Source organism: Scophthalmus maximus, chromosome 3 (genome assembly GCF_022379125.1).
Source record: "Scophthalmus maximus strain ysfricsl-2021 chromosome 3, ASM2237912v1, whole genome shotgun sequence".
Classification (NCBI taxonomy): Eukaryota; Metazoa; Chordata; class Actinopteri; order Pleuronectiformes; family Scophthalmidae; genus Scophthalmus; species Scophthalmus maximus.
In genome coordinates this window covers 10,326,832-10,341,367 of record NC_061517.1, presented here as the reverse complement: position 1 = coordinate 10,341,367, position 14,536 = coordinate 10,326,832, and the positions used below count along the sequence as shown (strand labels likewise).

The 14,536-nt window shown below is 45.5% G+C and overlaps 1 protein-coding gene across 3 annotated transcripts in view; it reads right to left on the bottom strand.

Annotated features, from left to right (window-relative positions):
• Positions 1–3,826: 3,826 nt before the first annotated feature.
• bhlhe23 (basic helix-loop-helix family, member e23) overlaps positions 3,827–14,536 on the bottom strand; it is a 48,648-nt gene continuing 37,938 nt past the window's right edge. Inside the window, exons 10-14 of one of the 3 annotated variants that reach the window (XM_035646204.2) lie at positions 14,254–14,332; positions 6,379–6,442; positions 6,121–6,185; positions 5,412–5,518; positions 3,827–5,279 (exon numbers count right to left, since the gene is read on the bottom strand). In XM_035646204.2, the coding sequence (XP_035502097.1) occupies positions 4,592–5,275 (684 nt within the window). In that variant the 5' untranslated portion in view covers positions 5,276–5,279; positions 5,412–5,518; positions 6,121–6,185; positions 6,379–6,442; positions 14,254–14,332 and the 3' untranslated portion in view covers positions 3,827–4,591. Of the gene's footprint in view, positions 6,186–6,378; positions 6,443–6,563; positions 9,325–14,253; positions 14,333–14,536 lie in introns of those variants that run through there. The other 2 variants (XM_035646205.2, XM_047330715.1) reach the window with 2 other exon arrangements.

Sequence of the window (14,536 nt, the reverse complement as noted above, 5' to 3'; positions counted from 1 at the left end):
TCCCTCCTCCATCTCCACTCCCTCCCTCCCACCAGGCCCAATTTGGCCCCTGCCACACTATCTGGGTCCACCATGCGTGGTGTCAGGTGCCTTGTGGCGATAGGCAAAACGCTTTGCCTGACTGCCATGTTTCAAGGGTTTGCGGCCATGTGAGCACAAAACACAGGCGCGTGCACACGCACGCACTCGCACACACACACACACACACACACACACACAGACATCACCTCTCCAACCCCCCCTTTGGACGTCTGATTAACGAATGAAGGGCCCCGGCCCATCCCGCTGCACTTGCAGCAACGTCGCCCCGAATCACATGGCTCCTCGTAACCAACTGACTCCGGCGCTCATCGCTTCCGACAAGGCGGGGCTGGGAGGGACGACAGAGTGTGATGTCATAGTGGAGCGGAGAAGTTTGTGGGGGCTTTGGGTGGGTGGGTGGGTGTGTGTGAGTGTGTGTGTGTGGGGGGGGCATCCTCACACTGCCACCGTCCACACAAGAACACCGAGGCACCAGCACCTCTTACTCCATGTCCTGTGTTCTCCTGGTACCACTCGACACACTGGTGAACCCCAACACACACACACACACACACACACACACACACACACACACGCGCACACACGCTCACACGCACGCACGCAGCTACTTGTCTAGCTCTTGTGTTTGTATCACCTCTTCACCCCTCATGAACCTGCCCCCAAACCACCAAATCTTCCCTGTGACTCGGCATCTCTAAAGCCCCAACTATGCTATACAGCAAATTTTTATAAACAAAACAAAAAAAAAACAATCTAATGTTTTATACCCTCCCCCCCTGTAAGCATTATTAGAGCTGAAGTATGTTCATTTTCCTTCAAGGCCCCTGTTGTAAATACAGTCTGTGCGCAGGGCTGTGTGTGTGTGTGTGTGTGTGTGTGTGTGTGTGTTTGAGGCGCCTTGCTACAGTGTGCATCAGACACATGAGCTTGCACATAGAAAGAACTTAATTAGAGAAAACAGCGCTGTCAGATGCATTAGGCAGAGGTACGCACTTAAGGGCATATGGTTTTAGTACTATACCATCGGGTTAGGGAAAAAGCACACAAACATACCTCAGAGCTCCGAGCCATGCTAATGAAATCACTCCCTTTCTATCCCACTGGGAGCAAACACAAATGTTTACAGACATCACACAGTCTGTCCGCACCCTGCGCCACACTGGGCTGCCGTGAGAGTGGTGGTGCACTGACTTGCAGCGCCATGTGTGTGTGTGTGTGTGTGTGTGTGTGTTTGTCTGCAAAAAAAAAACTAAACGCCGTCAACAACAGACAATAGGTACGAATCGGTGGTTAATCGTTCATCTGTGATCTTTTATTCAAAAGTTTTGGATCACAACCACTGATTCTAACCTGACATTATGATTACAGATGCAATTATGTCCGTCTGCGTTACTCCACCTACTTGTCAATTTTTTCTTTTCGTGAGGAGATACAGGTTCTTTTTTTGGTGTAATTTCACTCATTCTGCCAGAGTAAATGAGATCAGTTAGATTAAAGTGAGATTGAGATATTCTTATTGGATATTGCCACATTTGGCTCGTCTCTGTCTTGTTTAGTTTTTGATGAGAACTTTTTTTTGGAGAATCTTTGTATTATTGCAGGCTTCTGATCCCCCCCCCCGAAACACTCTGTGTTTTGGGGTTTTATATGTTGACACACATGGCAGACTTTGTGCAGGGGCATGCCTCGGGCTATGATCTGTTTGCCGTGTTGCATCCGGAATTAAACAAAGTCTAAGTTTGTGTAAGTGTAGTTGTACTGCTGGAAACCATTATAGAAATTGATTTGGTGGAGTCTACATTAAACTGTACATGATATATGTTTTTCTCCGATCAGTGTCTTTTATTAGAACACAGTTATAACTGTCGAGAATGTAAATGCTGTACGTGACATAAACTGTTTTGAAAACAGCTGGATATTTGTTAAAATTACAATGTCATATTCCAGCTCGGCTCTCTACCATTTAATCAAATAAGTCTCAACACTAAAATATATATATATATTGCTTGAATATTCCGCAGGTGTTTTTCAAAGAATATTTAAAAATCCACAAACATAACGCAGCTTGTACATCCCGAATGTCCACAATGACTCTCAATCTATAGGTGAAGACAAAGATAATAGCTGACTTTGCTGCTTGTGGGCAAAGGAGCAAGGAAACGTTACCAGCAAAACCTTAACTCTGTCTTAATGTATAGATACAGCCTACAAGACAAATGCCACACTGCCACCATGCACACTAAAGGACATTAAGATAATAAGGTGACACAATAAAACATACATCTCAGCAGCTTGACATCAGAGGCCTACAGGGAGGGAAAGTGACCATGCACCCAATTGTCCGTGCGCAAAAAAAGACAACCGTCTCATTTATGGCAATTAGGCTGAACGGAGACTGATGGATAGCGGGGCCCGAGTCCCTCGCATCATCTGCAGCATTTGTCACATTTCATCCCCGCTGCCCCGGATCTCTCGTGGGGGGCCCTCAGAAAAAAGACTTGTCATCAGAGGGCCAATTTAAGATGCCACGGGTGTCCTGTTGTTGTGACATGCGACTAAATTGTAAGGGAGAGAGACATGGCTGTTTCACTTAGTCACTCTCTGGCTGGCATGAGTTGACTGACCTGCTCTAAATGTCTGATCTAATGTATTCTGAACAGTGTTGAACAAACAGAAACACCAGATTAATGTAGACAAAGTTGGCAAAGGAAGAAATACCTATGGTTTTACAAGTAAATCCTTTTTCTTTTGGTTTAGCACCCACGAAACAATGATAATGGAATATGGATTCTGTTAATCGGAAAAATAATTCAACTTTGTGGAACGGCTGTGATGGGGGGAAAAGGCACAATATTGGCAAGTCTGAGAAATCTTGTGTCAATTTTTCAGGTCATAATTATAAGTCAGGTGCTGTTGTATTTTTTCAAGATAAGACAAAAAATATAACACCTAAGTTTTGCACCCAAGAAACAATATAATTCCAAAGACAAAGATATCCTGAGAAAGTGTGAGTTTTCAATTAGATGTGTAAATAAGGATAATCAAAGACAACAAGATATTAACTCGTTTTCAGGATTCGAAACCATGTTACTCGAAACATCAGACGTCACTAAATTCACCCACTCCCCAAACCTGCAGAGGGGGAAACTGGCGATGTGACGCTCATTGAATTAAGTCGAGCAGGGAGACAGGAGCTGAAATCGTGTTAATAAGTGTCCGGGGTATAAGATCCCGGCGAAGAAGCCTGCAATCACCCAAACAACCAGAGACAGGTCCCGGGTGCCCCGGGCGGCTCTTGCGCCCCTTCCCCTCAGCGCCACCGACCCCACTGCGTCGTGCCAAACGGGCCTCACCAGCCCCGTGGAGTTACACGTGTCTCTACGCGCCAGGGGGCTTCTCCTGCAAGAAAAGAAAGTTGGCAACTTTCTCTTTTTCTCTTTTTTTTAAGGAGGGCCACTCAGAGGGAGAGAACTGGAAATCACTTTACCAGCGTGAAAGTTTGATTTTTTTTTTTTGGTTTTTGTATTCCTGCTTTAAACATTTTTTCCTTCATCCTTTTTAACGTTCTGCGTAAAAAGGGTACATTTGTTTTCAGTTGCTCTTACATTATCCCATGGCATATCCCACAACATATTTATACTCCAAGATGATTTGAAACTTTAATTTCAAATAATGTAAATTATACGGGTCGTATATGCATAATAGTCAATTTTGGTGCACGTTATGAAATGTTTCCCTAAGCTCGTGAGGTGGTTGTTGAAATGAAGCAAACGCGGGGCCCAAGCATAGATATGTGTTTTAATTATAAAGACATATAAACAATATATGAAATCCATGTTGCAACACAACCAAAAACGCTTCTTTCCGTGTACATGTTGTCGAACCATTATAGTGAAGCCGGGCTTGGAGCAAAGTGATTTTTTTTCCCACAGTTGTACAATACAATCATGTGAAATGTGCAATAACTTAAAATAAATAAAATCATTTTTAAAAAACCTTGTGAACACGTCGTTTCAGAAAAAAATATCAGCCAATAATACATGTTTTCCCCCATTTAACATCAGCACAGTCAGTCGAGGGAAGTTCTTTCATAAATGCTTAATTAAATGTAAATGTCGAGATCAGAGCGCATCTCTCGGCATTTCTACTTTTCTCATAATACTTGTTATTGAATCTTGCATAGATTACAAATAAGAGCTGATGACTGAACATTTCTGAAATTTGACCCAACCTTATAAACTGGACATGGCCTGCAGTCATGGCGAAGTGCAGCGTGAGAGAAAGTGACAGGGTTTTTTTTCTTTCCTTCTTTTTTTTTGTTACTTCATCCTGTAAGAAGGCCCTAAACAATTAAACCGGGATGAAACATTGCAGTATAATTACTTAACCATACTTTAAGATTATATGCATTCGACTAAGATTGTTTTTTAGTTGGTTTTTTTTTCCACAAAAAAAAGATTTGAAAATGACTCGAATGGGGGGAGGGGAGGGGGCGACACGGGTGCATGTAGACAGGTAAAAGTTCAAGAAAAAGGGAGTTAACACCGAATCAAGGCTTGTCGTTGCAGTGTTTGAAGAGACTCGACGGCGTGCCGGAGTAAGTGGTGCACTTCTCGGCACAGGTGGCGACAGCAGAGCCCGAGAACGGGTAGACGGCCGCCTGTCCGAACGGGGCCAGGGCGGCGGGCACCGGGGAAGTTATGGTCTGTCCCTGGTTGAGGTACGCCACCAGCCGCCTCATCTCCTCCAGGGCCTGCGCCTGCATGAGGATGTAGTTCTTGGCCAGGAGGAGGGTGGCGATTTTGGAGAGTTTTCTCACCGAGGGGCTGTGGGCGTAGGGGATGACGGCGCGCAGGCCGTCCAGCGCGTCGTTCAGGTCGTGCATCCTCCTCCTCTCCCGCGCGTTGATGCTGAGCCGCAGCGACCGCTGCTCCTTGGACTTCTTGGTGAGGGGGCCCCCGGGCTTGTCGTCCCCGAACGGCGGGCCCCTCTTGCGGGAGTCGAGCGAGTCGAAGCCGTCCTCGTCGTCGCTCGTGTGCTCCCCGCCGCTCTCGTTCGACTTCGCCGTCTGCCCGGACAGGAAGTCGTTGGCCGGCGTGAGCGGGAACCGCGCGGGACCTCCGGCGACGTGGCCGGGGCCGAACCCGAAGGCGCCCTGGCCGTAGCGCTGCGTCAGGTCGAGGAGCGCGTCGTTGCTGATGGACTTGAGCAGGTTCTCGTCGCTGGCATTCATTGCTCTTCTCGACCAACAGCGGATTCGGACCAGGAGAAGAAGAAGAAGAAGAAGAAGAAAAGAAAAAAAGTCTACTCTTCCGCGGCGCCCCCTCTGTCCTCTAGCTTTTGTTTCGAAGGCGGCGGGTTGTACTCACGTCGTTTCTCTCCGGGAGCCGGGTGTTTTCTAGGAGTTCCTCTCCCTGCCCCTCGCTCACTCACTCCTCTCCCCTGTCAGCGCAGCGACTCTTCAAGGAGAAGGAGGCTGTGGATGTGAAGCCGAGCCCGGACGCGCGTTCGTTCACCTCCTCTGTGCACTGCGCTCGCCCCTTGTTGCGCGCATCTGTAGCCCACGTTCAGCGACACTTCATCTGCACGGGGCTCGGCGATGAGACCGGAGCGCTCGTGTGCGCGCGCGCGTGTGTGTGTGTGTGTGTGTGTGCGCGCGCGTGTGTGTCCCTCTCGTGTACAAGTCGCTCTCCTCTTCCTCGCCCTCCCTCGCCTTGGGCAGATTGTGAGCCTTGCTCTGCCCCTGCTCGCAAGTTAGTAGGAGCGCGGGGCCCCGCCGGGATTATGTGCCTGGCCAATCAGGGGGGCGTCTTAATTAACTCGGGGAAGCGCGCATGTAGGTCTGGTCCCGTCCCGATTTCCAGCGTATAACGTGATAAGTGCGACGCAAAAACGGACACGCAGCCCAACTTGTCCACTGTCATATATCACAACCCATTCATTCAAATAAAGTGCCTTTGAGAGTAGAGGTTTGGCACAGTTCACGAGTAGCACAGACAGACAAACGTGAGTTTTGGCGTGGACCGTATAGCAGCGTCAGACGGGAAGGTTGGTTAAAGCACACAGGCCTGTACTCACCTGTCTACAGGATGTACCTCCTCCCCGCCATTCCCCTTGGACACGAGCAGAGTCAGCATTGGCCCCTAATGGAGGCACAAGTTATACACTGGGTCACCTCCGCAGGTATAATGCAGCATCTTTTACACTGACAAATGACTTCATGGGCCCATTTCCCATGGAAATCTACAGGTTTTTGTTTTAAATATCTTATACATTTTCGCTCCAAAACTTCAAAGAAAAGAAAAGAAAAGAAAGGAAAGGGAAAGAACATCCTACCGATGCCAACGAGGATAAAAAGTGAAATTGAGATGTCACTGTGAATCCACCACTGAGGTAACCCCTATAACATAAAGAATAGTGAGTTAGTACACATTGGCATACGATGTCCAATCACGTGTGTAATATGATAGGACTTCCTCACAAGTAAAAGGTTTCCTGAAGCTAAGAACAGGTGTTCTGACCTTCTGACTGCAAACAGCCAAGCATGAGACGTATCAGTGAAGGTGAGACTGCCACCATGTGGCCAGTGTGGAGCGTTACACTGTGGATGAAGCGTCACGTCCTGATGAACTAATCCACAGCTGGAGTTCTCTCATATGACTTTCTGCAAACTATCTGCTCCTATGTGGCGTTTGCATATTCTTGGAGACATTGTTGAGACGATGGCGCCACCTTGTGGAGGAAGAAGCTAAAATATATATATATATTTTTTTTTAAATAGGTCAGAAGTTTAAATTTGATTGGTTGTGCAGTCTTCAGGCTGTTTGTGTTGAGTTCACCTCCACTCAAAAATAAATGTCCTATTTTTATTGTTACGTCATTTGAACATTTAGGTGTTGGTGATGTTCTTTACTTCTTTTTTTTTCTCTGACACGTGGCTTTACACTTGTGGGGAAATTTTCTTTAATTTCACCTTAAATGTGAGTTTAAAGTGTAAACCTATCACCAGAATTCACAACTAGTCTGGAGGTCAGTGTCGTCCAATATTGACTTTTTGTGTCAAAACAGAGCCAAGTTAATATTCAAAGCAGGAATATCTTATATGTTTTGATATCCAGTGTGCAGTGAGTGTCTTTATCTGGGTCTATTTGTGACAACCGTCCCTCTGTGCTAATATAATAATTATAAATTACAGATTTTTCTCTTTTCTTTCACAATGTATGTGGGTCTAAATGTTTACACATTTTACCACAAATAAAATATAGACATTCATTAAAACTGACAGTTGCTGCTAATTGTTACTAAGACTGACTTGTTTGGCTATTAACTGAGATCTGAAGTTGTTTTGCCTCAGTTGTACAGCAGTCACAGGAAAGACCGAATCTGACTGCATTTTAAAAAAAATTATGGTGGTCTAATATTGACAGTGGTGATTACTTTTAATGAATTTAATACAATTTATGTCTGTTTGCATGCGTTCACCAGTGCTGAATGAAGTCTACTACTACTTTTCAATAAAAGCAAATTACCTTCCACATTGTGACTCAACACAATCTAATGGAATAAGCTCTGAAAAAGAATGTGTGAATTTATCTCATACTGATTTACATAAACACAAATATCCCTCCATGAAATGTCAGAGTAGGATAGTGATAACATCGGTGTCCCAGTGCACTGTGGAACAGTGACTCAGCGTGTTCAGCACCAGGACCCTGAAACTGAAGCAGTTGCATGAAATTCAACCGTCATTAATTCTGTGATTTACTTATGAATCTGTGATGTGCTGGTGACCGACTTGTCCATCTGTGCTCATCTCACTGTGACGTAACCAAATGTCATCCATGAGTAAAGCCTATTACTCCCAATAATTCATTAAAAAAAATGTAAATTAAAAACAACAACACAACAGAGCATAGAGATTTTCTGCACACTCAAAAGGTGCAGGCTCATGCAGCCACTGACCTTTGACAACAGTGTAACTGTTACATTACATACCAATGTTGATTCTGTCTGGTAAACTTTTTTTTTTTTTTTTTTTACACGTGAGCTCCTTCTTAAGTCATCAGAGGAGAGGAGGAAGAATTTTAGATCTGAAACAACGAATCACAAACTGCTGCTACACTGGGTTGCAACTCTCAGTTCGATTGTCATCCACTAATGAAATATAAAAGATATCGTCAGTTATTCCAGTGTGGCCACAAATGTCTTCAAAAAGTGTCAGCCCACAGAAATCAGTTGTCTACTGTCAGATCCAAAGGTGACTGTAACACACTTGGGCCAGTAGATGGCAGAATAGCCCATGAGTTAAAAAAAACCAACAACCTTAAAACATATAATAGACAACACACTATTGTACTTCTGCTATAAGTCAGTGAAAACAATTAAGTATTTCCTGGTGTTACTTTTGGTGTTTTAGCTCTGTTGATACTATCTATTTGTACAAAAGATGCAGACGATAGTTAAGCTTTGATCGTCTAAAAAAAAGAGAAACTTACTTTTAACTGTGCGTCTTTAATGATAAATGTATCCAGTACATGTAATAATAGCACAAGCGCTCTTCCTTTTCTGATCACATCCCCTAGTGTTCACCTGGCAGCATTACACAACACAGTAGTCACCTTCTTCTCTGGGATGAGAAGAAGGTGACTCACAGAGAATGGAAGAAAATGGAAAAGTGTCAACACGCCGACTAATAATACACAGTGCTGTCAAAGCCTGTGCTGCGTGTCTACGTTGCCATGGCAACTGCAGGCCTGCAGATTGCCACACATACTGCATACTGCGTTTTGCTGCTGTGACTGGGTTGTGTGTGCAGGGAGGAAGGCCTCGCGTTGCAGTGACGTCAGAGGACCACCATGTGGCGGAAAAGTTTTCTTCTATTGGTGCTGTCACATTTGACAGGAACATTTTGTGTGTGTCTTCACACTGACATGTGTGTGTGTATGAATACATGCGTGCATTCAGACACGTGCTCGCAAGCGTTCAAACTGTACATGTGCCGCATCTGCCTGACACTGTCATCCTTATATACGCACTGATTTTAGATGTTCGCATGCTCCTGTGGCTGAAGTGGAATAACAGCGTTTTGTGGGAACGGTGGGCACATTTTAGTTTGGTGTTGACGTTCAAAGCTGCACCAGATCCTGATTATTGATAATTTATTGTATGTCGAGACCCAGCGGGCTCCACACAGCGGAGTGTTTTCTCTCCAAGTTCTCTCTCTCTCTCTCTCATATCCTAATTTTGAGTCCTGCTCTCTCTGTCTGTCTCTCACCCCCCTCTTTCTCTTTCTCTCACTCACACACACACACACACACACAAACACACACACACACACACACACACACACTCACACACACTCACACACACTCACACACACTCACACACACACACACCCACACACTCACACACACTCACACACACTCACACACACTCACACACACTCACACACACACACTCACACACACACACACACACACACACACACACACACACACACACACACACACACACACACACACACACACACACACACACACACACACACACACACACACACACACACACACAGAGCGCAGCACATCAAAGTGCTGCTCTGGGTGAAGATGGAACAGGCTCCTTTGATCTCCCCCTGCCGACTCTGATTAATGTGTGGACTTACAGTGCAGACCTACAGGGACATAGCAGCCATGACACCCCTCTGCTGCACTGGAATCTAGTTTTCCTCACGGCCAATCACAGCCCTTGATTTTAGTCATCGCTCCAATCGTGATGCTTTCTGGGAATCGGCACTCACAAAAAGAACGAACCAAACCCAAAGCCCTTACACTCATTGAACCTTAAGCGCCGAGCCCAGAGTTTCCAAAATCCCTCCGCTGTCACAAATCACAGGACACAATACTCTGTACCTGCCCAATTAGAGAGATTTCACAAAGTCTCTGCTTTGCAAAGCCTTTCCTCCAAATCTAAACCCCTTTGCTCCATCTCAGAGGAGACAGGAAGGTACATGAGATAGCTGTGGATCGGTGTTGTTTAATGTTTAATTCAGCCTTTTGCAAGCGGTGGGTACAGTGTTGGTGTTTGGTGGGAGGTTTGCTGACAATGATGGAGCAAAAGTTCAGTATTGAGCATCGAGGGAAGTGCTTGCAAGGCACACGTTGCACATCGCTCGTTTTGCATTGCACGTTGCCACCGCATTTCATCATAAGCCAAGCAAAATTTGTGTAAACAAAGTACCCACTCTTCACTCTGTCTTCGCTCCTTTCACTCGCAACCTTTCGAATCCACGTCTCCCCTCACTTCCTCATCTCTCGCCCTCTCCATTTTGTCTCCCCTCACTGCAGTGCAATGCAGATTTTTCACAGGGCGGAGGTATGGCAGAGATAGGCGGGGTCCCATGAATAATTGTTGAAGATATTTTTACTCTGACCCACTTTGGATTCCCTTTAGCCCCCCCGCCCCCTTAAAGGTGCCGCTGATTAAAGTCAACACACGACGGTGGTTGGTTGAAGTGCCACGAATGCACAAATCGATTCGCAGTCGTGTGGTCACAGCTGTCAAATGAATCCGTGCGGCTCCCTGACCTTAGCATTTTGATTGTGGAAGCACAGAGTCTACTTAGAACTATATCACAGCCTCGAAAGACATTTTGGACTTGACAAAACAAATGATCAAGAAAAGCAAAGGGAGAACCTCCAGCCTCATGATGAATAGATAGTAAATGTGCGGTAAGTAGAGGTGTTCGGGACATGTAAGACGAAGTCGTTAACATAGAATTCCCAAGCTGAGCTGCAGAATTTAGTTTTCATCTGGTGAAATGTGTGTAGTCAGGCGATCTGAAGGCGTTATGCAGTAATTGCACTGATTTGAAAGCATTAATGCATTGATTTTGTCATGGTAGGCACTCACCACTTTAAACTATAAACGTAGACAGTATGAATGCGGATGCTATTCAGTTGGAGACTTTACAATACATGTCATGTCAATTAAAAAATTATGCAGTTTGTGATATTTTGTATCGACCTCAGAGAAACTACAGAAACAAAATAATAGAAAATATATATAATATTTAATATAATGACAGAAAATGGCAGATAGAGGGATTGGTGATGCTCCCAAGTAGGTTTCTTGTTCTCAAATCACAAAACGATTTTTTAATAAGGTATCTGTTGAGTTTTTTTTTTTTACAACCATCCAGTGTCAGTACACATCCTAATAACATTAATAGAAATTGTAATCTGGCAGCTATAGCCTGGCTCTGTCCAAAGTTCAGCGCCACTGACACAAACTCGACTTGAACTTCTATTTCTTCCTTTATGAAGCATCTCTGTGTGAAACACAACTGTTCATAACAAATGGTTTATTTATAATCCAACAGCCGGAGCCATTCTTGCCCAGGCTACAAAAAAAAAAAATATAAAAGGAAACAATCGGATTTGAACATTTTACATGACTTCAAATTACTGAGAAACTGTTTGGTGCCTGATTAAAGTCTTGGGGAATTTGGAGCAGATCTAAAAGCGGAACCCATTTGCTTCCCAGCGTTGCTTTCCCACTGCATCTTCATCTTCTATCGCCTCCTCTTCAATCTTAATTTTTGTCACCGTGACGATTCTATGACATCTGTTGTATTTTTTTCTGTTGAGCTTTGAAGAAAGATAATGAAACGCGACGACGCACAGCACCAAGCTGACCTGATGGGTGCTGTGCAAATTTCGAGATCTGAGAGATCCTCTCCAGTTTCCAACTCACTGCTTCTGTTATCTCGCTTTGCTTATCTTCTTTTCCCCCTCAACGCTGCAAAATGTCTCTCCCTTTGTCTCTCTACGCAATAGTTAATTTTTTTCCTTCCTCCAACTGCCGTGCATGCCCTCCTCCGCCCCCACACTCTTCCCCACATTTCACAATGTGAAAAGTCACACAGAGTTTTCCTTCTAGGGTTCTTTTTTTGCGGACAGGAAGTCCATATTTAATGAAGTGACTCTCTTGTTAAAATGCTTTTAAGTGCTCCGGTGCAGGGCTTCGGGCTGGGGGGGAGGGGGCGGGGGCTGACGCTTTTATTTATTCATTGGGCGGTTCAGTGCCTCTTCCCCGCTCCAGCTCTGTGAAGAAGGGAGAGGATTAGAGAAATGAATCCCCCCCCCCCAACCTCCCCAACACACACACACACACATGCACACCCTTCCTCCCTCTTTCCTTCGCTGGCCGTGTGTCCTCCCTCGGGGGACACCCCTGCGTCAGTCCACATTAACATCCATCAGAGCATGGTGCTCCAGAGGAGGGACGAGCCTCCGTCCCACTGAGTCGCACATACATGCATGAATTCATGTAAGAAAACGCACACACACACGCACACACGCGCACACACACACACACACACACACACACACACACACACAGAGAGACAACCGTGCAAGGCAGGAACATGCACAGTGTAGCAGAAGTATCTCTGTCACCCTAGTGCTGTTCCCGCCTTCAGCTGCACTCAAACTCATCTTTGTTTATGTACTACATTCAAAATTGGACTTGTTTCCAGAGAGCCCCTGCAACCTTTGAGCTACACAAGAGCAGCCGTCCCCCACTTGATCAGTAGGCGTATTTGAACAAGTTTGAACAGGCGTCTGAAGACTGTCAGGAAAACCGACGGAGGAACGAGGAGACGGAGAAGAGGAGAAAGTTTGTCGGAGAGTGATGGTGCGTTGTTCTGATTTCCCCCCCCCCTCTTTGTCTGAAGTTTTGGGCTGTCTGCTCCCTCGTTATCGCTGCTCTCACGCAGAATGGGAGGGGAGCCGGGACTTGGGCTGGATGAGAGAGGCATATCATTAACCAGGAGTGTGTGTCTACAACAAAGCCCAGGCTCCATCAAATCCCACTCATTCCAAACACACTTGTGTCACACTCATCATTCTCCAGCACTGAACTGATGTGTGGAGAAAAAAAAATGCCCTCATTTGTCAAAAGGCACATATCCCATTTTTTTCTCTCAGCAGGCCTAATAGAAATTCCTTTTCCCTCTTTCGAATCTCAGAGAATTTTGAGGTACTAATGCTCATATCTAAAATTGGACGACAGCGATTTGTTAGGGCTCGTCTGATGCGCATGTGTGAGCGTGTGTGTCAGTGTGCGTTGGTGTTGTGTGCACGTGAAAAACGCATCTCCATTGGAGGGATTCACTGTAGCTGTGCAGAGGGATGCAGATTGTTTCTAATCCACCACGCTGACCTAGATTCTGAAACCAGGCGCACAAAATGCGAGATGCTGCCCCGTGTCAGCGTACACGCTCACACTCAAACATGCCAGACACAAAAAAAAACATATTACCCTATGTCTCACCCTAACATGTTAAAAGATCTCTCCTTTCCATTCATCATGTCTTACCTCGAAAGATCCAACAACTGATTTGATCCGCATAGCAACCCCCCCCCGCCTCATTTCAGAGCTTCTCCTCCTCCTCTCTCATCTTAGAATCTAACATCAAACTGAAATGTTAAAATGCAAATTCATTTTTTTCCAGCTGGCTCAGTTCACAGAAACTTATAATTGGATTCTGTCTATTAATATATAAAAGTTGTCTTGATCCTCATCATTCGATCTCACACTAGTATTTCCGCGACACACATGAACTGCGGCCTCATTCTACAATCAGACTGACGGAGGGGGAGCGAAGACGGTGAGGCACGGGAGGACGGAGAGGACAGTCGTCTCATTAGCATGGAAAAAGTCTCACTGAATCGCAGAGGAAGCCCGAACCGAGTTAACACGAGTCAGGAATTAATTAGCAGCATAACAATAGTGTGCACATCTGCCCGGTTAATGTGCGGTCAGTGGTTCGCCTCTCAGCGCTCTTCCACTTGGTTACATTAACTCTCTTCGCCTCCCTTCAGCTGCCGCATTCGAGCTAACCTGTGAATATTCTTTTTGAGGTGGATGATGGAGGATGCGTTGCTCAGAGAAGCAGCTGGTGTGAAGCCGAACTGTGACCCAGGCTAATGAGCATGCTCAGGCTTTTTTCTGAACTTTTCCAGAAGGGCTGTATGCGAAGACAGCAAATGTCCGCAAATGTCGCCGAGGATCATTTGAGTGACTTTTATTGCCCGTCCCCTTATAATAGAAATGTCTGCAAAATATCCAAGTGAGCCCATGTAAGAATACAGCAGGAAAATTCGCAGCCAACCAGGTGGACGCTATGCCCAGGCGCAATGCCCCCCTCACCTGAATGTTCTGGAGTTGTCCCGCTTTTGTGAATGCATCTGACCAGGACAATCACCTGCTGCGTTCTCCTTATGTGAATCTGAAAACAGACACACACACACACACACACACACACACACACACACACACACACACACACACACACACACACACACACACACACACACACACACACAAATGTCATAGTCGGCCAGGCTAAAAAACAACAACATACTGTAATTGGTCTTTGCCAACAGCAATGATGTGCATCATGTTACACAGCTTAATGACTTGTGAAGTGAGA